The 24234-nt window shown below is 38.9% G+C and overlaps 1 protein-coding gene across 11 annotated transcripts in view; it reads left to right on the forward strand.

The window, feature by feature from the left end:
• The window catches only part of TENM4 (teneurin transmembrane protein 4), a 600622-nt gene that overhangs the window by 375346 nt on the left and 201042 nt on the right, over positions 1-24234 (forward strand). For 8 of the 11 annotated variants that reach the window (XM_051778647.1, XM_051778642.1, XM_051778649.1 and 5 more), the window contains 3 exons: positions 4254-4506; positions 9637-9735; positions 11789-12024. In XM_051778647.1, the coding sequence (XP_051634607.1) occupies positions 4254-4506; positions 9637-9735; positions 11789-12024 (588 nt within the window). Of the gene's footprint in view, positions 1-4253; positions 4507-9636; positions 9736-11788; positions 12025-24234 lie in introns of those variants that run through there. The other 3 variants (XM_051778646.1, XM_051778653.1, XM_051778652.1) reach the window with 2 other exon arrangements.

The following is a 24234-nucleotide window of genomic DNA, read 5'->3' on the forward strand; positions in this document are numbered from 1 at the left end:
GAAATTTGGATGGGTGGGATAGAGGTGTTTTACAAGGTGTTTGTTTTATTCCTTGGTATTTTGTTATTTTAACTGATCCTTCTGAATAACATATGCCAGGTTTTTCATTGGAACAACAAGTAGAGAGCAGATGATAAAGTCTGTGCCTTTCTAGAAAGCAAAGAGGAAAATGCCTAGAATGAAAATGTTGAAAATTAACTCTTTTGGAGTAAGCCAAGATAACTTAAAAATAGTCACAGTTAACCATCTCATACTTGGTTAAGAAAGGTCTTGGGGGGTCTTGTACAATCTGTGCAGTGGCCACGATGTCCTGCTCCTCTATAAAGTCTTCTGAATTCATGTGGTGCTGTTGTCCCAGTAAGGCTTTCTGGTAGATGTAGAAAGCTTTATCAGGCTTCCCCTGTGTCCTGCCTACAGGGTGGGATCTGTAAAAATTCAATCTGCCTAAGAAGATATAAATATGCAGTGTTCATATATAATATACAGCAGGATGATCAGAGCACCTTCCCAGTATATAAGATCCATGCACAGACATAGTGTAAAAGAGCCATTGCAGCCAGCATTAAGGTTCTTCTTCCTGTGGGGAAATATAACCACACAGTTTATATCACTCAAACATTGTGGATCTAGTTAATAATGTCAGAATCATAGAATCACAGGTTTGGGTTGGAAGGAACCTTGAAGATCATCCAGTCCTTACACTCCTGCCATGGGCAGGGACACCTTTCATTAGACCACATTGCTCGAAGCCCCATCCAACTTGACCTTGAACACTTCCAGGCATGGGACATCCACAGCTTCTCCAAGCATGTTCAAATAAGGAGACAGTTGAAATTTTAGGAAATCAAGAAAGAATTTGTTTTGTGGGCTTCCATTATCCTTTGCAAATCCCTTAGGATGTTTGGTGACCACAGAGAGTAAGAACCTTAATAGGTCTTTTTGCATCAAAAAAAAATTCTGCACAGCTGCAGTAATTTTCCGTAGGAAGATTTCATAACTTGTACTTTTGTCTACATTTTTTTTAATGTCCCTTAACTTGAGAAGAAGACAATAAGAAAGGGATTGTAAGGCTAATTCTAGTCTAGTCTATATTCTAGTCTAATACATCTTGACTAATTCTAGTCAAGATATATTAAATGCAGTAATGCTCAGACATGACATAAGTGTTAAGAATTTGTATATGAAAGAAATTAAAAACATTCTGGAAGGAAAAGCTACCTAAATGTCATAAAAAAAGAAATACAAGCTATAAAATCCTGTGAAAAATCACATAGACTGAAGTAAGATACATGTGCTGTCTTTACTTAGCAAAGAAATCACAGAGGATATGCAAATAGGGAATGAAAATGGCACATTTTTACTTGATTCGAAAGCATTATCCATAATAGCATCTGCAATGTGTCTGCAATAATAGGGTGTAAATTGGAATTTACATAGCAGATCTTTGAAAGCAGGCTCTGACTCACAATGTGAAAATGGTGTCTCTAGTAAGCAAAGTCATCCAATGGCAGAAGAACTTCAGAGAGCATCTTTTGCATATTCCAGGATCTACCCATTTACCCCCTTTCTTGATTGCAGAGAGTATTCATCTCAGGCTTGTAATGACAACTTGAATGGCTGGTCTTGGAAACCTCTGGTATGTTACTCCTGAAAAGACAAGTCATTTTCTCTGGGCTGAATTATGTTCTTTTGAATGGTGATAGACTGACAACCCTAAAAGCTGGAAACCCTCTATTTATGTTCATCTCCCTCAGCCTGGATTTAATAAACTGTTCCTGTCTTGATTCCTGTCTCTTGAGTGGGAAAAGGGTCACTAATTTAACTGAGCCAGCAGCAGGATTCTTCCACTGTTCTTTTTATTACCTCCATGGCTTCAATTAAACACCAGTCCCCAGTAGTATCCAGTCCAAGGATGACTGGGCATCTTGATTCACATGGTGCTGCAGAGCTGAGATCAGATCTGGTTTAGTTCTGATTCTTCTTGTCTATACTCATTACTCTTCCCTTTAATTTGCTGGCTGATGTGCAAAATTTGTCAGAGCTAGTGTTAATTCAGAGTCCAGGATGGCATTATTACTTTTGATTGAGCTTTACTGAGTCAGACTTTTGAATAGTTCTTTAGATTCCCATGAAGAATCTGTCTGTCCAAATATAAATGACCAGTACAGACCTCTTTTTTTGAGCCTGTTGTTTTCTGATAATACTGACATAAAATAGAGAAAACAGCACTTTTAAGGTATTTGTCTGACCTTTCTCAGGGTATAGGGTAAAATGGATTTAGACCCTAAAACCACTCAGTTCTCTCTATGGAATATATACTGCTGGTTCCATGTCTAACCTGACAAAGGCAGAGGTAAATACATGTTAAATCAGAAAAATGGCACCTTTGTAATTAACACTTGTTTTTTTGCTAGGCCACTGCAAGCTCCCCTGAGGTTCTGGTGTCATCAGCCATAGTTAATAATGAGGTAATCTGAATCAATACAGGTTGAGGAGGGAGAGGATGGCTGTGTCTCAGAAATCTCCATGTTTTATTTAATGTGTCTAACTATCTGAGAAGGTACAGAGATACTGTGAATGCTCTTTATGTTCCTCTCCCAAATGCAAGTCTTAATCCAAATTTCAAAAGTATCATTAAATGTTTGATACCATTCATTGTAATTTATGGCTGCATACAGTTAACTCAGTTCTGAGGACTTTAATTAGAGAGTAAATGCATGTTAATTTTTCATGATACAGAAGTCTGTCTGGTAAGTATTAGATTGATAGGATAGACATGCTTTTAAGGTAGGTATTGTGTATTACAGGATCACAGGGTCACAGAATGGGTAGAGTTGGAAGGGACCACAGTGCATCATCTGGTCCAACCTTCCTTCTCCAGCAGGGTCATACTGGAGCACATGGCACAGAATTGCATCCAGAATATCTCCAGTGAGGGAGACTCCACAACCTCTCTGGGCATGATGTCCTAGTACGCGGTATTAATGACTTTTGAGCATAAACCTACTGAAATCAGAGAGGTATATGTTTCCTGTATCCCATATGCAGTGTGGTGAACTGTCAATCTCCCTCCAGTTCCGTCAAATAGTTTAGTTTTTCTTCATTTCCAGAAAACATGAAAAAAATCTTTTATGGTGAGTAAAAAAAAAAGTAAAAATACAAATGTACTCAGCACTAGATTGGTCTTTCCTAAGTAGTAGCCTTCCTCAATCTACCTGCCCCAGTCTCCTGGCTAAGAAATATTTCGAGTTTTACTCAAAGTAGCCGTATCTGATCTTTACGTCTTTCTTCACCATATGTTGTTTCATTTTTTCCTGACACCTTAGTTTTTATACCACATGCATTTTTAACTCAGTTTGAGTACATCTCTAACAGTACAAACTATTGGATTTTGTTAAATTGTATAACCCTGACATGCTTTTATGGCTTTCCCTAAACTCAGTCTGTGATTAAATATATTCTCAGTCTTCTTGTTGACTTAACTATTGAAAGTTCTCAGGCAAAACAGGCAGAACAGACTTCTCTGGGAGCTGTATATCCATCATAAAATGGCTCTAATGTGTTATCTATCCAACTGGTTGTATTTTTCATGCTTTATCACAAATCAGTGTCAAATAGATTGCAGTTTGCAACCTGCAGTTGTTCCTTGGAGTTAACTTGGCTGTCAGGACGGCCTATCTGCAGTGCTTTAAACTTCCATAGGGTCCCCTGGTGGTCTAGTGGTTAGGATGCGCCACTCTCACCGCCGCGGCCCGGGTTCGATTCCTGGTCAGGGGACTTCCCCGGGCAGATGGAGCTCGTCAGCCCTGTAAGGCCATCCATCTAAGAGAAGGTCACTCTAAACAAACCTACATCCTGAGGACCTCGCTGCCACCGTCCAAGCTCGCTCGGCCCCGGCAGATGAACCTCAGGATTAAAGGGTGGGCTCAGTTCAGCGCACACTGTGTCTCACCTAAAAAATCCACTGTGCAGGCTCGAAGGGTAAAAGACCTTTCCCAAATCTTCGTTCGCGAAGACTGGCCATGAAACTTTCATAACTTTTGTGCATGAAACTGAACTATTTTTCTAGCTGGCTGAGGGATCAATGCTGTGTCATTAAAAGATATGGAACAAGGCTGTGTTACCCTTTTGAGTTTGATTTAGGGTATATGGCATCCCAGCCTTCGTACTTTTTAGAATTGCCTGCACATAAATGAATGCAGTATAGAACCACTCAAATCATGAACCTTAAAAGTATTTTACTTATGTTTTAGATCATCCTCCAAATCTTCAAAATCATTCAAGACTTAGAACTCCACCACCTCCAATATCACATGCTCACACTCCAAATCAGCATCATGCAGCCTCTATCAATTCCCTAAACAGAGGGAACTTCACTCCACGCAGCAACCCCAGCCCAGCTCCTACGGACCACTCTCTTTCTGGAGAACAACCAGCCACTACTCAAGAGCCAGCCCATGCTCAGGACAACTGGTTACTTAACAGTAACATCCCACTGGAGACAAGGTAGGTCACTTTCTTTAGTACTTAAAATGTTCTGACTGTCTGTGCTAAGGATGTTATGGAAAATACACACATCTGTAGAGCTAGCCTTCTAGTTTGTGAACTGGTGTTTGACTCATGTATTTTGAGTTGTATTTATTTTTCCTTGTGTCTTTTTATTTGGACTAGGAGAAGAGGAAATTGCTCTTCTTTCATAAACTAAAATATTGTCTTTAACAGCTGTTCATAAGGTTATTTTCCTCATTTAAAATTGGAATCAGGATCATAGATTAAAATGTTCTTTGTTTTCTTTCTTTTATTTTCCTTTAATGTCTTTTCTTCCTATGTGGTAGGATAAATCAATATCCTATTTAAAAACCTGAAATCAGTCAGTATATTGAAAAGATTTAGCTTTCTAGCTGTGCCTCGTCAAGCAGGTACTTTTGCAGTACATCATTCAGGAGAAGTTGATCTTGTTTTACCTAACTAGGAGAGGTCAGCTGCTGCATTTTATTGTCTTACAATATTGCTTCAGCAAGCAAGAAACACTGGATAGCAGGGCATCAGTCAGTTAATGGTGCTTCCATTTAGCTCTTAAGTTCTGTTCCACCTAAGCAGCACATAAAGGGTGTGATAAGGGTGCACTGAGTTGTTCTAGTTCATAGCTTTGTTCAGGTTCTCTGTAGGTTCTGGAAAAAAGAGTTCCCATACTACCTCAACCTCATTCCTTCCATCTGGAAGTGCTGTCACACTTGTATTCTCCTGAGGTTTTGCTTCACCATTTCCTTTGCTACTGAGAAGCCAGTGGGGATGCTGCAGTCACGGTGCCTTTTTCTATCTGGAGAGGTCTTCCAAGCCTAAAACCTGGTGCATTTACTCAGCTGTCTTTTTTCCCTCATTTGTCTAACCTTCTCAAACCAACAAGATTTTAGACAGCAAAAAACATACAGTAACTGAAAACTGAGACAGGGCCAAATATGTCCCATTGCTACCTGTGGAAATCTAATTGAGAGCAGCAATAGCTGTGTCTGTATCCTGGGACAAATTGTACCCAGTTTTGCCAACTTCTGCTAAAAGAATGTTTTTAAAAATGAACACTTCTCAATCTTTTTGAGAATGAGCTATGTCTGCTGGCCCTCTGAAACTTCCAAAACAGACCTCAATATCACATTTTATGGCATTTAAAGATAATTAATTTCTCTGCGACTTCTTGATTAAGAATACTCAGCTAAGAACTGGATCCAAAAGATTAAGACAAAATTATAAGCAAGTAATGCAAGTGTGATTTGACAACAGTTTCAATAATTATATTATGTTACTAATTCTCAAGCATATATACCCAAGCAGAGTTTTATGTGTTATTTCTTCTTAAAATTGTATTTTAAAAAAACTTAGGTGCCACTCCTGGAGCCCTTCTGGGATAATGCTCCTTAATTATGGTAGAAACCCTGTACCTTTTTCTAAACTGGGTTGTAAATTCTTTGTAGAAGAGATAATACTGGTTTAGTAGTGCAAAGACATCCTCACATCTGACTGCAATGTCTCAGCACCCACCACATTACAACTGAGAAGGAATGTCCTTGCTGCTGGATCAGTGGAGAAATGTCAGAAATAAAAACTCTTTGCTATAAACACAATATGTCCATTTGTCCAATTCTGGTGGCAATCAGAGAGTGCTAGAGAGACAACTCTACCACATCTTATGCAGGAGTTCACAGACAGAACAATTATCTGGCTGGTCCTAGACTGTTCCTGTTAAATTGTAAATTAGTACATCCTTAAGGGCTGTCCTCATTTATTCTCTGTGAAATCATTGTGGGTGAAATTTATTCAAGATCTGAAGCAGACTGCTCCTTCTGCAGGTTGGATTGGTCCCCTTATTGCTGTCAGACTGGAAGCGCACTTTCTGCATCATTTAATGATTTCACTTGCATCACAGATCAGTGACATTTGTACTTGATCCCCAATCTAACCATTTTATTAATTTGGTAGAAAACAGGTTATTTCAAGACTGATGTTGAGGCTTTCAACACGTTGCTTGAAATGGCATAATTTTGCCCAGTGTTCCTTTAGACAACAAGTATTTTGGAAAATAATGTGTAATTTTATGCCAAATAGTAAATGATCATGACTGACTGTTTCTTCACTTATGCAGCATTAAGAAAATAAAATGTGTTATTATGGTGTCATAAAGCGAGGAGGCTGTGCTGCATAGATGAACAGTAAATCTGTGACTAATCTCCTCCACTCTGACAGTCTACTCTTCTGACATGCAGAGGTCTTCCATTTCTCTCAATGGGAATTCTGTAGGCATAAAAGACCAAGCTTCAGAGCTGGTTAGCGGACTCAGATGTCCAATTCCACCTCTTCCATGAAGCTGATCTGCCCCACTACAAAGATTTTTAGAACTAAAAAAAAAAGACCATCACCTAAGAGAATAAAATACTTAGTATGTAAAAATATAAATCCTGGCCCAGAGACATTAATCCAAGAATTAAGGCTTTTGAAGTTAGGAGATTATAGTAATCTCATGTCGAAAATGGAATTGTATTTCTGTTGAATATCCGTTGGTTTTTTTTTAATTCCATATTGGTCAACAGAGAGAGAGAAAACATGAAGAAAAAGCTGCATCTTTTAAACAGAGATTGTCACAGGCTGTGAAACTTGCCTGCACTTACAGACTTTAAGCAGCCCAGAGTTTGAAGAGACTTGATTTTGACTGCCATGGACTTCAGGCAGTATTCAGAACTGGGAATTTAGAATGGTTTGTCACTGCCTGGAAATTTCCATACTGTAATGCAAAGGCAAGCAGAGATGTGTAGCACAAGTATTCAACTGACAGGATAAGCATATCTGAGATTTTATATGTTGCAAGAGGAAGAGCCCCTCCTCTTCTCTCCCTCCTTTTCATTAGTTTCCCTTTACTCCCTTTTCTCTGTTTCTCCTTTCTCCTCTTTCTTTTCCTGTCTGCTCCCTTTTTTGTTGCTTTAAAAGCCATGTATTATCAAGGTTGTGGTGAGAAGATCTTTGCTCAGCAGTCACTCCTGACAGGTAAGTCGGTTCCCCCCATATTTATTCCTCAGTCTTCTTTTTCCTGTGGCCTCCTTTCTGTTCCTTTACCTTTGACCATGTGGGAACAAATAAATGCCAACTAGGTGAACGTTTAGTTGACAAACCAGCAGTTTTCAGGAGACTTCCATTCCCAGGAAATTTTGTGTGGTAATATGTAAGGTCAGATTTCTGCCACCACAACTCCTAATGAGAAAGGAGAGTGTTTTGTAACTAGCCAGCGATTCACAGGTGATCTCCAAGGGAGCAGACCCTGTCCAGCCTTCAGTGAGGAGGACAGTCATGCATCAGTCACCTTGGTGACCCAGCGACCTCTCTGTTACAGATGCATACATTATGAGATTATATAACCCTCCCCTCTTCTGTTTTATTGACAATCCACAACTGAAATTCATGGAACCAATTTGACATGGATTTTAACTACTGATGAACTTTTATTGATTGGTGTGTTGCTAGAAGCCTTGCCTCTTACTCATTAAATGCTCAGTGCATGCACATATGTTGCTTCTTTTTGCATTGAACTCAACATCCAGCCTTTCCTGCATTCCCAGGGAATGTGAGGAAGCCGCGAACACTTGGGGATGGATGGATGTCTCAAGTGCTATGGCACACAGCTCATGCATGTTGATCCACTTTACTCCAAAACTATGAATAGGAGTCACTTCACTTTTATTTAGATAAAGGAGTAGATCTGTACTGTCAAAGCAGCCTGGAGGCCTCCAAAAGCGGGGAGTTGAGCTAAATGAGTGCTGGCATTAAGCAGCAGGAAGAGGAGGGATTAGAAATGAAAATTAAAGTTCAGGACATTTTAGAAGAGACGGTATCAAGGTTTGTATAATGTGACAGGACTGGTTTCTCATGGTTTAGCATGTTATCCTGAATCCAGTTTCTCTGACAGAGGAATTCTTGTTTATGTCAGTTAAATCCTCCAAGCTCTTAATTCTGTGTAAGTGATAAAGTGTCACAATGCTATTATGTTTGGTTTGTTGTTTCTTTTTTCTAGTTTTGGCCAGGAGATTTATTCACATTCAGGTTTAGATTCAGTTTTGATGCTAAAGCAGACATGGGCAAAATCAGGACTGTTTTTTTTTTAAAAAAACATGGGAAGAATGTTCTTTTGCCAGGTCCTGAGAAACAAACCTGAAGGTGAGAAAGACACAGTCTGTTCCCAGCTGTGCCTCTGACTTAATTCTTTATGTTCTACTATTCTCCTCAAAAAGTACAGAACAGTTCACCATTTATAGGTTAAAATGTGATTCATGCTGGGGAGGACAGATACTGCAAAGTGCCGCTATTGTGTGCAAGGTCAATCCCAGGCATTTTCACGTGCAGGCATGAAATAAGCAAGGTATCTTGCTTATTGCCTGTTTATAGCCAGATTATAGCCAATACTCTCGTATTGGAATTTGGGTTACAACTTAAACTGTTTCTAGCTTCTATCTGCTTATCACTGAGAGACTTTCCTTGGAATACTCATATTGAGCAAAACTTGCATTTTGAGACTTCTAAATAGGAAGTTATTGCTCCACAAAGGAAAAGAAATCAATCAAATTGGTAACTAAAATGTTCTTCAAATCCAAAACTGACACTAAAGCAAAGGAGTGGCAGATTTTTGCTAGAAATCCATAAGAATGTTAGATGCAAGTGTGCTACCAAAATATTGGCCCAAGTGGGATATAGATACTGTGCTGTACCTTTTCAGAGTAACACTAATATAGATGGAAGAGTATAACCAGATTACAGCTGTGCTGGATTGAAACCTACTCCTTTGAATCCAGCAGTTCCGAAGGTTTCACATGTCACTGGCAATAAATAATGTGAAATGAGCAAAAACATCAACTTTTTCTTATACATGCACATGGGCGTGTGTGCTTATGTGTGTATATGCATATATATAGTGTATATATAAAGAAGTGAACATTCTTAAAAGCTATATATGTATATGTGTAGCCTCTTATACATATAAATATATGGTCCATCATTCTAATTCCATTCACAACTGCACTATAACCATTGTGGTTTATAAAATCACACTTCATATATGCATGACTCACTGGCTTCATTCATGTTTCCATATGTATGTAGAAACATAGCAAAGCAGACATTCCTAGAGACATTGCAGGACAACCTCATTGAGATGGACATTCTCACCTCCTCCCGACATGACGGTGCTTACAATGATGGGTATGTGACACTTACGTGGTCTTCCTGTTTACTGTACAGTCATTATGATCCTTGCATGAAAGCATTTGGTCATATCAGTGATGTTTAAAGGCAACACCACTGCTGCCCTCTTCCAAGATGGCTTTGAAAAAATGAAGTTCTGGGGCTTGGAGCATTGTGTCCTGTACATATTAATGGCAGACTCATTAATATGCTGGTGAGCCACAGCATGCCATTTGCTTTTTCTTCCCTTGTTGTTTTGAAAGTCATTTCATTAGTAAGAAGTACCTACAGCAATTTCAAGTCCCATATTAACTAAGATTAATTTAATTTTCATAAAAATCTTAAACCATTCTGATATTTCATTATTAAACTGATGTCTTCCACATACCTTATCTGACAAGTGCCTGCTAGTGGTTTATGTAAGCCAAGCCTTTGAGTTTGACTTACCCACCCATTCTGGCATCTTCACTTAACTTTTGATCACTTGACTTTTAAGTTATAATCAGCTTTTAACTTGATACTTAGTGCCGAAACTGTTGAACCTTGTGTTGGCAGTTTCTAATTTGCTAGCCATTATTTACAGATCTTTTTGGTGCACTTGAACACTGCAGGTACCTCTTTGCTCAGAACAGATACATTTCTGTCTAAATAAATACTTTTCAAAACACAGGATAGTATCTGACTTATTGTAAAAATCAATGTTTTTATGTAGAGCATTAGTAGAAATAAAGGATCTTTCTCTAATGCTCAGCAGTCATGCTTAGAGTAACAATAAAACCATGGCTGTAGTACTACAAACATCTATTTTGGAGAATTATGTTTTGCTTTTTACTGCACAAACTAGTGGCTTTTCTGCATGGTGATGTTTCTGTATGTGACATTTCCCGCTGTGACTGCACAAGTGACTTCATGGGGAAAACAGAGTCACATCTTCATCTGGTATTAGCCACTGGCTTGACTGACTCTCAAGGATCCATGCTGATTGCATTTGCTCTGGCTGCAAATCTGGCCCCATAAACCATGGCAGAATGTGCAAAGTGCATTGGGGCTGTTTTTCAGTCCTCACAAGCTGCATTTTTGTTTTACATCAGCATGGTGATAGATGAGTCAGATCCGTTTCCCAGGTTTCATTCCCAGAATTTGAATACCTTGTACATCACGATGTCCCACCAAAATCAGGTTTTTCATTTAGGATTCCTGTGGACAGAACTCCCACTGGGACATATCATTTCAAGAACTCATGAACTTCAGTGTGTTCTTTTTGTGCTGACTTTCATGAGTCTCGCATGAGGTGCTCATAGGCTGGCGCTCAGGCTGCATTTGTCATAATGGGCAAAATACGGTGCCTCCCAATGTCACTGGACAGGAAATGCTGTTGTCTTTGACAGTAATTCACACTTTTTTAAAGGTAGGCATCAAACTAAGGTGCTCTGGACTGCTTTCTGGAAGCAGGTGCCTCTCCCCACTAGCGATATACAGGACTCGGATGCTTTTAGCCGTGCCATTGTCCAGTACTTAAATTTGCTGTGTGGGGACAGTGTGAATATTCCCCTCTGTGACAATTTGGGTGCTCTGGAATGGCTTAAGCTCTCTTTCCCCATCTCCGTTCACCGATGCCACACAAAAAACGCTCTCATGCAGTGATCAGTGAATAGATAAATGCCCCCCTCTTTAATCTGACCTACAGTCCTTTTCAGCCTCTGTAGGGCATTTCTGTGGGAGTGTGAGCAGGCTCCCAGTTCTGCCCGTGCCACCAGTCTGTCGTAGCTGTGCTTGGGATATTCATCTCACTCTAATGCCAGCTCTTCCACAGAGGGGACTCCTGCCCTTGAAGAGTTCTCTGTGGCATTGTTGGCACTGTGATTTTTTGTTTGGTTTTGTTTTCCTTTACTCTTTGTGACTTGCCTTTGATTTTTATTCTTCTCTTTGGTGCATGCCGTTCATGTCCGTAGCCAGCATTTTGTGAAGCTGCTTTCCTCGTCCTGGCAGTAGTCGCCATTCTCCCACCCCACGTCTCCCTTGGCATCGATTTGTCTGAGGAGTCACTTGCTGTTGGTCTTTCTTCCCTCAGGCACTTCCTGTTCAAACCTGGAGGCACTTCTCCCCTTTTTTGTACAACATCGCCGGGATATCCCCTGACGTCCAGCACTGTGTACTCACCTCCCCCTAGGCCCCTTCCCAGAAGTACCTTTTCTAGGCCTGCCTTTAACCTGAAGAAACCCTATAAGTACTGTAACTGGAAATGTGCTGCTCTGAGTGCTATTGTCATCTCAGTCACGCTGGTGATCCTGCTGGCCTATTTCATAGGTAAGCTCGTTTCTGTTTGTTTTTCTTCTTTTTATTTCATTTCTCTACAAACCTCCCATGGTGCTAATGTTTGGGAAGCAAAGGATCAAGACTGTGGTACAGAGTGGTAGGGAAATAAAGCCTCTGTTGACTTAATTGTGGTTGCAGTGTTATGCAGTGTTATGGTAGGAAGCTTAACATATGTCATAGAGCCAGAAGAGCTTAGTAAAACGTGAGTCATATGTTGTGCTCCCTTCAGTGTCATGGACTGTTTACATCCTGCAGAGGAAAGTGTACCTGGAGTGAGACAAACCCACCAGGTTTTCTCTAAGCAACCCATTAAAACAGATGGTGAAGTCTGTGTCCCAGTCACATCCACGTCCATGGGAGTTGACCTTGATGGGACAGGGTCAGAACCAAGATTCTGATCCACAAAAATGTGTTTTAATTCTATCATTTGGTGACACATCCATTTTAGTGACATTTAAGCAATTATACTGGAGTTCACAGGATGACCAGGAGGATGAAGAAGGACTGGGTTTACATTGTGGTTCAACAGAGGCTGTTTAGAATAGGGGAAGCAGGTGAAATTTGCTTCTCAGGTGGAGAGGCAGTGGATTTTTCTTGCACTGTGCATGATCTGAACTTCTTTTGTTTGTGAGGCTTGTCAGTGTTCATTGAAAAACAGCATTCTTTCTGTATGTTGCAAAAGTAGTTGAACTACTAGAAGTGAGAATTGTATTTTTAAGCCCGTAAAGTTGTAGTGTTAGCATTACTTTTTCTTCAGTCAGATGTGATATTTGTGTTATAAATGTCTTACAAAAGTCCATTCCTAGACTTCTATGTTAAACTGTCAGTGGTGCAAGCTCTAGTTGTCAGATGCTTTTAGATATGATCATGGGTAAAAAAGCCCTTTTCTCATGGCACAAATGAGTCTTTTTGATTTCACTGTGACTTCCTGTACACTAATGATCTATAAAAGGTTGTGGTTAGAGTTACAAATCAGTCTGGATTGAAAGATTTTTGCTTTTATTTCACGTGAGTATAATTAGCACTACCACAAAGGATTGCTTTTACTGTGTTCCTTTTATGTACACTTCTTTAATGACTGATACTTTTCCACTTCTGCCTTGCTCATACTCTGGTCACTTTTATGTCTCCTGTAAGAGGAGCAGGAATGATTAATTAACCAACATTAAATCAGCAGCAGTTTGATGAAATATGCAGTCAGTTTTCATCATTTGCTATGTACATTTGGACTCACCTTTCTCATTTGTCTGGTATTCTCCTTATGCCCTGAACATGGTTCCTTTGGACATTATCTCAGTGTGTCAGAGGAGAATCATTATAACTCAGCATAGAGGTGCCTGTAAAAATTCTGAAGGAGGATGTGTGTGTTATTTGATAGATTGAGAAGAGTTGGGTTTGCCACTCGTTATTCTTGAACTCAGCTCCCTTTTTCAGTGTTCTCAAAAGATCACGCTCCTGCTTAAAATCACAGTTAGTGTTGTTAAAAGGTAGGTCCACTGAGTGCCCTCCCATCCTTTTTTTGTCTCCATTCAGATGAATTCTGTGGCATTCACTAGACTCCATGGATGGCTGGCAAGGTGCCAGAAATGTTTATCAGGTTGAACCGCTGTAATTATGGGTCATAATTACTAATTTCTAAAGGAACTATCAATTATTAAAAATCAAATTCGATGGTTCAGTTCAGCATAAACATATTTAGCAAAGATTGTCTCTACCAGACCCAGTGTTCTAATCAACAAGCAAAAAGGCAGATATTTAATTAGATTTTGATGAAAAATTGTGTTTAATTTCAAGTATAATCAATTATTAATTACTGTAATGAGTGACTCTGGCGGGGTTTACTAATTAACTCATTTAAAAATTATGAATAACCTTTTCATTTGTAATTATTTTTTACATCCTGTCAAGTTGCAGATGAGATTTGTATCACCTAACCCAAAAGAAAAAAAATTAATCAGGGAGTCAAAATGTTTGTACTTTCACTAAGTTAAGCTGAGACATTTTGCATTCTGGTATAAACTGTGCAGTTCTTAAGAGGACCTTGTTTATTCTTCTAAATAGCCTGATCTGTTTACAAAACAAATTGCTCTTTTTCTCCAATTTTATGTTTTTCCCCCCCTATATTTGCATAGTTGCATTTTCTTACAGATGCTATTTCTCATTTAAGCAGTATCTTGCTCTCTTTGATGTCATGGGGACAATGTGAATGGTAAGATATAACTTAATCATGAATATAAGGTCTAATCTATATAACAGCTCATGAGTGTTGGGAACTTTAATACTTTCTGTCTGCTCTTGTTAGTTAAAACAACCACAGAAATTATCTTTTTAATGACCATTTTCATCCTCCAGAGCAAACTGAGGTCATTGGAAAGGCTCCCATTTAAGTGAATGGGCTTTGGATAAAGCCCCATGGCAGTGGCTTGGCATGTAATCTAATTATTTGTACACTGATTGGTTAATGGCAATCCTTCAGAATAGTATCTAGGCCTTAAGAATGTTCCTCACAGCATCAGACACATCACCATCCTCTGTTTAAATATTAGAATATTGCACTAATATTAGAATATGAGAATATTAGAATACTGCATTAAAATAATAGCACATTGCAGACCTTACCTTCCTGCAGAAGTGTGTGGAGCTACAAATATCAAGAGATACATGAGAGACTCTGCTGTGGGCAGTACTTTTTGTGTGACAGGTGCTCAGACACAACTGTGGTGGGCAACTGTCTGGGGCAGGCAGAGCCATATGGAAACAACAAGGCATTGTGTCCTTTCTGAAGTTCTTTGCTAAAGCCAGTTCAGTTTTGAAATTCATCTGGAGCACTTACTAAATCATTTGTTTGAGGCTAAAAGGCAGAGTTTCTACTATTTTATGTAAGTCTTTATGGTATTTAGCAGTCTGAGGTGCATTTATCTCACTGAGCTGTTTCAAAGAAGAGGAGAGGAGGCATTAGTAGACGTCCATGACAGCTGAATGTCTGGTATCATGTGTCCACACTGTGATCAAGCTGAAGGTTTTACAGGGCTGAGTAAGTCACTGGTCTAGAGAGATAATGACAAACAAAATATAACAGGGTGTATTAAACATCAGAAGCTGTTTTTTATTTGAATTAAACAGCTTTTGATTGACTTGTTGCCACCTTTTCAAATATTCAGACACCACAGTGAGGTGGTGGCAACAATGCCTGTCAGTGTTTTGTGCACACATGGCTTATGCAAATCTCAGCAGAAGCTTGTCTTGTGGTGTGAGAGCACTGAAGAGAAAAACAGGGGTAGATCAGGGCTGTAACATTAAAATGATGGAACCATTGAAATCAAAAGCCTCTTTGAGCAGCTTGTAACTGCCCTGCTATTCTAGGAGGTCATGAAGAGACATCACTTTAAAATTAAATCCCCTGTTTTAGGACTGTCCATTCAATAGACACCTAAAAAAGGAAAATTTTCATGGCTGTTGCTGGGATGTGACGGGGTCCATATACCATTAAGCTCTGCCTTGGAGGGCTAATTTCTAGCAAGATTATGGTAGAGCTAATACCGTGAGGTATGTTGCTATCCAAATACTTTTCCAGCAGTTTCTGTATCTGGTAGATGCCAGACCTGCTAGCAGAGCATTGTGAAGAGTCTCTGACATTGCTGTACTGTTTGGGATGAAGATTTCTGAGTTTAGAAACAGAAAAGACCTGTTTATTTGTCCAGATCTCCATGCCCAGCAGCTGTTTGGCTAGATCCATGGAACAGTTTCTAAATGAATTAGTGATGGAGAATAGTTTCTGCCTGCTTAAACAAGAGGTATTATCCTCTGCCTGATATATATTCCAGACTAGATGGAAGTACAATTTGACGTAGTTCGGCACTTGCAATTTTCCTGTACTTAAGCATGTGCTGCGGTCGCATTGCATGAACAGCAAGAAAGATGGGCATTTGATTTAGATTAAAGTTAGGGCTGGAAAACATATTATGAAGCCAAAACAACCATTCCTTTTTATTGGAGTCAGAGCTCTCTACTTTTCAGTTCTGTGTTCATTTGAACTCTGTACAGATGCAGCTTCACTTAAAGAACAGTGTTTCTTGCTGCAGGCAAAAGGCTTTGACAGTGAAAGTGTGTTAGGACTATGATGTGTTTATAAAGTGTCTTTTGTTTTGTTGTCTAAGAATCACCCTGAAAGCTAATTTTAGCTCAGTTTGTCCATGATTCTTTGATGCTATGGAGAAAACACAATTTAAAGCAGTTCTCCAAAGCTCTTAACAATCTAACTAGTTAGCTATGATGTATAGTATACTAATTACCATGGTGTTTACATGCCACTAGAGATCCATAGGAAAAGTTAATTATTAAACCTGATCCATATCTATAGATCCTACATTTATACCTTCATATTAAGATTTTTATTCATATTAAAATATAAACCAATTTATTACCCTGCCAACAAACTTCTTTCACTTTCTGCTTTAATATTTCTTTCCTGATCCCAGATTAAGTTCTATTTTGCTACTCTTGATGTTTGTTCTTTTGATTTACAAGGATTGTAAATGAAAATTTTTGAATGTTTTCTATTTCTGTCTTGTTTTAGATAAAAGGCAGAAATGGAAGCTAAGCAATCTGTTCTAGCATCTAGCAAAGCCTTTATGTTAACAGGAGCTTTGTGGACTTTTCTTGGTTCTTTCACATCTTCACAAAATCACTGTGATAAGCTCATATAGTAACTGTGGGTCTCATTTACTTAATTTTATCCTTAATCTATAAAAATGCCAGATCCAGTCTGAAAGATGCTGTAGTATTATCAGTAATATATTTTCTGTACTATAGAAGTTTGTGAAACATAACCATTTCAGGACATTGGTTGAAAGGGACCCAGCACTACCATTTTTATCATTTATAGTAGAACTTGAATATGTGGGGTTTATTAAACCCCACATTTTTATTAAAACTGGCTCTTTTTGTACAAAATGCAGACATGATTAGTACCACTCCATCACTAAGTGGTACAGCTTAAATGACATCTGGCTCTTCCTTTCATACACCATGGCATTTGAGAAATACGGGCCATATTCTTCTTGTGCACATGCTCCTCTTGAACTGTAGCAACTCCATTTCCTTTAGCACTGATTCCAACGCATTCAGAGTCAGTGGCATTGCACCCAGTGCCTGCAACAGGAGCTGGAATAACCCTGGAAGAGTCTGCATGTATTTTTGTATATTCTTGGTTCTGGAGATTGACCTGACTAAAGACAGAATATAAATCTGTATATATGTTGATCCTTCAATCCAGTCTTGAATGATCGCTTTTGTTGTTGAGCTCCAAATTTTTCCACTGTAAATTATCTCAGGAGGGCTAAGACATGAAAATAGTCTCAACCTCATGGAGAGATGCCATCAACCTGATGTGTGATCAAACCTCTGTGTGATCATTCAAAAGTGCATGGAGTTGCAGAAATCTTTTTGCATCTTTTGTTCTGTAGCAGAGAGATGGGAAGATCACAGAGCTCTGTGTTAGCCTTAGTCACACCACTATGGTAGAGAACCAGTGAGGGCAGCTGCTGTGTGTAAAGCCTACAAGAGGCTGGTGAGTAGCAGTGAGCTCAGGAAAGCTGCCTGCGGGAATCTGGCAAAAGAGACTTTACTGGGCCAGATCCATAATGAAATAGTGACTCACTGAAATGCTTCAGCTCCATCACTTTACTAAAATTCCCCCATCTCCCTCTCCACATGCATGCACACAAAGAAGGTAACCACCAGAGGAATGAGGAAGACACAAAATGAAATTAATGGCTTTAAACTGAAAGACACTAGGTTTAGATTAGATATTGGGAAGAAATTCTTCACTGTGAGAGTGGCGAGGCACTGGCACAGATTGCTCAGAGAAGGGGAGGCTGCCCCATCTCTGGGAAGTATTCAAGACCAGGTTGGATGGGGCTTGGGGCAGTCTCTTTTAGTGGAAGGTGCCCTTGCCCATGGGTTGGAACTAGATGACCTTTAAGGTCCCTTCCAACCCAAACCATTCAAGGATTCTATGAAAATTAAAACCATGATGGCATATATTCAGTCTTGTATTTCCCCCTGTTTTGTTGTCTTTTGTTCCAGCTTTAAGTGCATGGTGGTATGAATTATAACTCAGATCTTTTATTTTTCCTCACCTGCAAAGTCAGCAAGAGCTCTTTGATTATTAGGGAATTGGGTGCATCTTTTTTTTGCTTTGAATTTTCCATTGTATGTTTGGATAGCAGATACTGTTGGCTTTATAATTTAGAGTAAAGGAAGTACAAGTGATTTATCCTCATCTTTAAAAAGAGGTGATAAAGGTACAAGATCCCACTTTAAAGCTATTCTTGTGAAGATCAATTCATTCAGGGGGGTGTTAAAACCTCGCCATAGAAACTCCATTAAAGAACATTCACTGTTTCAATCTAAGATTTGTAACCTGACATTAAAAGTGTTGTGATTGGAGAAATACACCATGATGTAGATGCTATTGAAAGAATCACAGAATTATTTTGATTGGATAAAACCTCTAAGAACATTGTGTCCAACCTTTGATGGAACATGACCATGTCAACTAAACTATAGCACAAAGTGCTGCATCCAGTTTCTTGAACGCCTCCAGGGATGGTGACTCCACCATGTCCCTGAGCAGTCTATTCCAGTGCTTAACAACCCTTTCCATGAAGAAATTCTTCCTAATGTCCCACCTGAACCTCTCCTGGCACAACTTGAGGCCGTGTCCTCTTGTCCTGTCATGAGTTGCCTGGGGGAAGAGGCTGACCCCCACCGTGCTACAATGTCCTTTCAGATAGTTACAAAGAGTGATAAGATCTCCCCTGAGCCTCCTTTTCTCTAGGGTAGACAACCTCAGCTCCCTCAATTGCTCCTCATAGGCATATTAATATTGGGAAGTATTAAAATGTAGGTATTCCATTTGATGACAATGTGTTCTGAACTTGGCGGCAAAATTCCTGCTTTGCAAAGTGGTTAGTACTTCTTCAAAGTCAACAATTATAAAGATCCTGGTCAAGTCTGCATCTTTTATCAACTAATTAAGTGCTTATTGGAGACAGGAAGAATTATGAGGATTCCCATAATTTTCATTTTAAATTCTTTTCTCAATTTTCAGTGTTAAAATCCGTAAGCACACTCACATCATGTAGGCTGACCTCTTCAGACATTGAAGGCTAGCAAACTCCAGCCACTTTACCATCTTTACACAGTAAGCCGCATACCTACTTCAGTTTTTTCCCAACTTATATGTATAAGGATCTCATTAACTCTTTTTGGCTATAAAAATTACATTAAAATATTGTTATACAGCATTCTTGTACTTTCTCCTTAAGTAATTTTCACTCTCTGCTTTTCAGTTGCCAACGTCCCATTTCACAGACACAATTTGCTATCCATTATCTGAAGCATGTAAGGTGGCCTTTGACACTTTTTGTTTGAATCATTCAAATTTAGAAACTGCCCAGCTCTTCTATTTATCTGTTCTGTCCTCATCATTGTATTTGTCACTTGAATAGTGTTTGAGTCATCTACATGTTTAGTGATCCATGATTTTATATTTGCTTATGTAACACTGATGTAAACATTGAATAATTTCAGGTTGACTGTCAGTTGTTGAATTTCACAAGAAATTGTAACATATGATGGTTATTCACCAGCAATGATAATACTAAGGTCTTTCAGTTAGTTTTAAAATACATGTATAAATTGCTCTTTACCATTGGAAAGTGCTTGTTTCATAAGTCAAATGAAATTAAATCAAATGTCTTACTAACCTGTAATCCTGTCAAAAAATTAGTGACTGTTTTTCAAGACCTGTTTTTCAGAAAAGCAATACTGTTGGCCTGAGCTACCACATTTATGTTCTTTATTCTGTATCAGTTTAATTCTGTGTTATGTTTTCCATTATTTTGTCTGTAATAGAGGTCAGACTGCCCAATCCAAGTGACTTGCATCCTCTTCTTTTCCCTTCTTAAATATTTGTACAGCATCAACCCTGGTAGCTGGTTCAGTATTAATCAGTGAGTCAGATTCCTCTTCTGCTGTATCATTTACTGGGTAAAAGTTAAATGAGGCTGCAGATTTAAAAATGTTTGTCCTTGAATAGATGTAGTTTAATATAATTCCTGGTTATTAATAGACTGGAAAAAAACTTATTTCCTGTGAATTAATTGCATTATTGTAGTTATTTTAAATAACTTGAACTAAAATTCTTACTGAACACTTCAACCTTTATTATAACATTATTAACAATTTCCCCATCTCCATCAAGTAAATAGCTATATCGTTGATCAGTTTGCTAGGTTTCAGTACACTTAAAAAAGTGTTCTATTGTTCTTTTTTTAATTCCAAGCCATTTATTTTTTCTTCATGTCCTCAGCTTCTTTTCACCTCTCTGCATGGTTTTAGATTTATATAGATTACTCTTTGTTTCCCTATTGTTCTGGGCTTTTATATATCACTTTTTTTATTTCTACTTATTGTTTTATTTTGACACTGAATGAAGAGGTCCTTTTGTCAAAGTCTGATCCTCTTTCATCATTGCAGGATCATTAGAAGAATGCCTTCCATTTAGAAGTAGTCCAGCAATATGACTGATTCTTTAACTAGTCGAAAGCAGGTTGAGGCTGTATATCCAGAGGGCTCGTCTGATCTGGGAGTCTCTATCAGTGTGCCATGAAACCACACATTAGTTAGCCCTTTAAGATGCCTGATCCTTTTGTAAAATTGAGAATCTTTAATACAAAGAGAGGTTAATTTAATTCCATCTGTTTTTATTAAATGGTAAGATACAGGCTCTCAACCCATAAGCTTTTATCAGTTGCTTCTAGTGAGGTTTTATAGCTGCTATAAGCCCCCAGAAAAGAAAATAACAGCAGGCTGACTCCAGAAGTGCTGGCCTTGCCTTTATGACAGTGGCACAGATGTGGTGCTGTAATCTTTATTTCACAGCTTTGATTGACCTTTGCACACAGATACTGAAAAAGAATCAATTTTACGGATCTTAATATCTCATGGAAGGAGTTCTCCTCTAGTCCATGTTTTTATTTCATACTAATTAGTGTGAAGGAACATAATTTAATTACAGTTAAGTGGAGACAGAGAATTGTTTGCCATAATGGGGGTTTTTTTCAGTGTTTTTAAATACCATACATTTTTGTGGGTAACTAGTCATAGAGTAATCTCAATTAGGGATGTCACTGACAGTGAAAAATATTCCTCAGTTATAGTTTAGTGTTTCTCTCCCATCCTTTTCTAGCATAAATTAGAAGATGGCTTCAAAGCCTGCTTTGCAGCCAGGTCATACATTTCTGTTGGGTATGTGAAGTGATGCATTTTTCGGAGGTTTTTACCTGTAGTTAAAGTTGAGCTATGTGGTAGATATACATCTTTATAGGGTGAAGTGTTGTTGTTAAGTATACTGACCAGATAACATACTAGGTGACCTGTAAAATAATGAACAAAAGGTCCAATCTACTCTTTCCCACTCTGTTAAGATTTCAAACCACTTCTTATGCTGAAACTTAAAATCTCCAAAAGGACCACTTACACACTTCCCCTTGAGATACTGGAGTCTGATGCACAATGGATAGTTAGAAGTTGTTGAATCTTTGTCTTTCAATGAAAACCTATAAACAGCATCACCAGCTTTTCCTATCTTCCTCTCTATTTGATTTTATCATACTGTAACTTCCAAGCCTGTCCTTATTGCAGTCAGAGGCTTTTGCCTAGAATGATGAGAACAGCATATGTTGGATGTTTTCAAATATGATAGCACATGACACAGCAGCAGCATCACACCTTGCTTGCCTAGTACAACTGTAGCATCACTTCGTTATGCAAAGAGACTCTTTAAAAAGCAAAGCAGAACCAGGCAGTTAGCAGAGATGATGGCTATGCTTACCCTAAGTATTTCAAAAGACAATCTAATTGGACTATCAGTGGAGCAGAATCTCTTTTAATTATGGCAGAAATTGTAATGAAGTCAGGAATCAAAAGGGCTTCCTGAGTCTTTTGGTTAAAAAAAAAAAAATCCCACAATCTAAGCATAATGATATTCCAAACAGTATTAATCCAGGTGGTCAGTAACAGTTTATTTATATAGTGTACCTTCCCCAGTCGGACTGCATCATGGGCAACTCCAGTTTGGGAAACATGTATGTGAGACCATTCTGGGCATCCAGCTGGTCCAGAATGGGTACATTTTTATACTGTTAACCTCTTATGAATGGTCAGACCCAAACTTGTCTACTGAGAGTGATCTCTGGTCCTTGCTAGCTGAACACAGTGCACAGGAATTCAAAAGGTGTTGGCTGACCAGAGCCAGAGTCATGGTAGAGTCCCTTCTAACAAATAAATGTTGTAGACCATCAAGTCACTCTGCTTGGTACTGTTTAATTCACTAATATCAACTTAGTCTTTGGGGGTGAAGGGACAAGGCAGTGTGCTGTGTCCCTGAGCAAGCACTTTGATACGCTTGTATTTAATGATGAAACAAAATTATCATGCCTAAGTTACCAGTAGTGAACATTTTGGGCCTCTCACTACAAAGAAGACATTGAGGTGCTGGAGCATCTCCAGAGAAGGGCAATGGAGCTGGTGAAGGATGGAGCCCAAGTCTGATGAGGAACAGCTGAGGTAGCTGGGGGGTATTTAGCCTGGAGAAAAGGGGGTTTAGGGGGACCTTATAGCTCTCTACAACAGCCTGAAAGGAGGCTGTGGAGACATGTGTCAATCTCTTCTCCCAGGTAATAAGTGACAGGCCCAGAGGAAAAGTCCTCTTGTGCTAGGAGAGGTTTAGACTGGATATTAGGAAAAGTTTCTTCACTGGAAGGGTTGTCAAGCTCTGGAACATGATTCCCAGGGAAGTGGTGGAGTCACCTTGCCTGGAAGTATTCAAAAGGCATGTGGATGTGACAGCTGGGGACATTGTTTAGTGTTGAATATGGTGGTGCTGGGTTAGTGGTTTGACTTCATGCCCTTAGAGGTCTTTTCTAACTATAACAATTCTTTGATTCTGTAGCCTAAAAAGACTTGTAAGTGTTGTAAGAGTAGGGGTCTGTATCCCTGCTGCTAGTGTGGTCACTCACTTAGGCAAAGTTTTGCCATTGGATCCACTGTAATTTTCGTATTGCAGATGTGCTGAGGTAATGGAGAATTGTGACACCTCTTTTTTATTAGAGAGAAAAAGCAATGGTGTGTGCTTTATCACATCCCTGATCCTCCCAGAGCTGGCTACCACAAAACTAGAAAATCTGAGTTCACACACACTCAGTAGAGATCTGTTTAGAGTGCAGTAGCAAAATTGTCTGCACCAAGTGTATTCCTTCCCTTTCCAACCCCCTCCTACTGCTACCAACCAGGCTGCACATATGGCATCCCTAGAAAGCAATTGAACGTGCTACAATGCTGGAGTTGCCAGGGTTGAGTGGCAATTTCTGTACAATTGTTCTGCTCAGCATTGGGCCAGTGGAAAAAAAATAGCCTGTGATGAGGGAATTAAAGGCTATTACAGAGCACATATGCATACAGGGTTTAATGCAGAATCACACAAGCAATCTTAATTCTCTTCTTTGCTCACTTTTGAGTGCTTGACTTGTCGAACTTTGAGTTTTTTTAGGAAATTCTTTTTTTAGGTATAATTAAAGATGCCTGTAGGTCTTTTTAGGAGAACGCTGTGGGTTGCATTTGCTAGCGCTTGCCTTAATCTATGTGCTGAATTTAGTTCTAAGTCCAAGGGAACAAATCATCAGGTTATGTTAAGTTTTGTTGTTGAGAGAGCTTTTCACACTGATCTGAACCATTCACTTGGATTTATAGCATCTGAAAGTATTGTACTGGATTTTGCTCATGGTCTCTGGACAGAAAAAAATTATTGTGTCGTTAATTGTGCTGTGTCACCCACTTTATCAGCTTTCTCAAACTGTATTCATTTGCCAAGATTTTGTACAGGGAAAAAAAAAAGGATTTTTTTTCCCCCTCTCCAATTGTTGGAACAATCTGTTTTTCTAGTATATGTAAAGAAAAAATAGAAAATAAATTTAAACATCCTAAGCCTACTTTAAACATATCTGTGCTTTTGTCATCCAAAGCAACTAAAACAATTGAGATGCTCCTGAACACATGTGTAGGTTAAATTTTTTCATGTCTCTTCAAATAGTCACAAAACTGAGAGGATTCTGCTTTAGAGCTCAGTTTTGACAA

The sequence above is a fragment of the Manacus candei genome, unplaced genomic scaffold (genome assembly GCF_025592945.1).
Source record: "Manacus candei isolate 608988 ecotype Guabito, Panama unplaced genomic scaffold, ASM2559294v1 h1tg000014l, whole genome shotgun sequence".
NCBI classification, from domain to species: Eukaryota; Metazoa; Chordata; class Aves; order Passeriformes; family Pipridae; genus Manacus; species Manacus candei.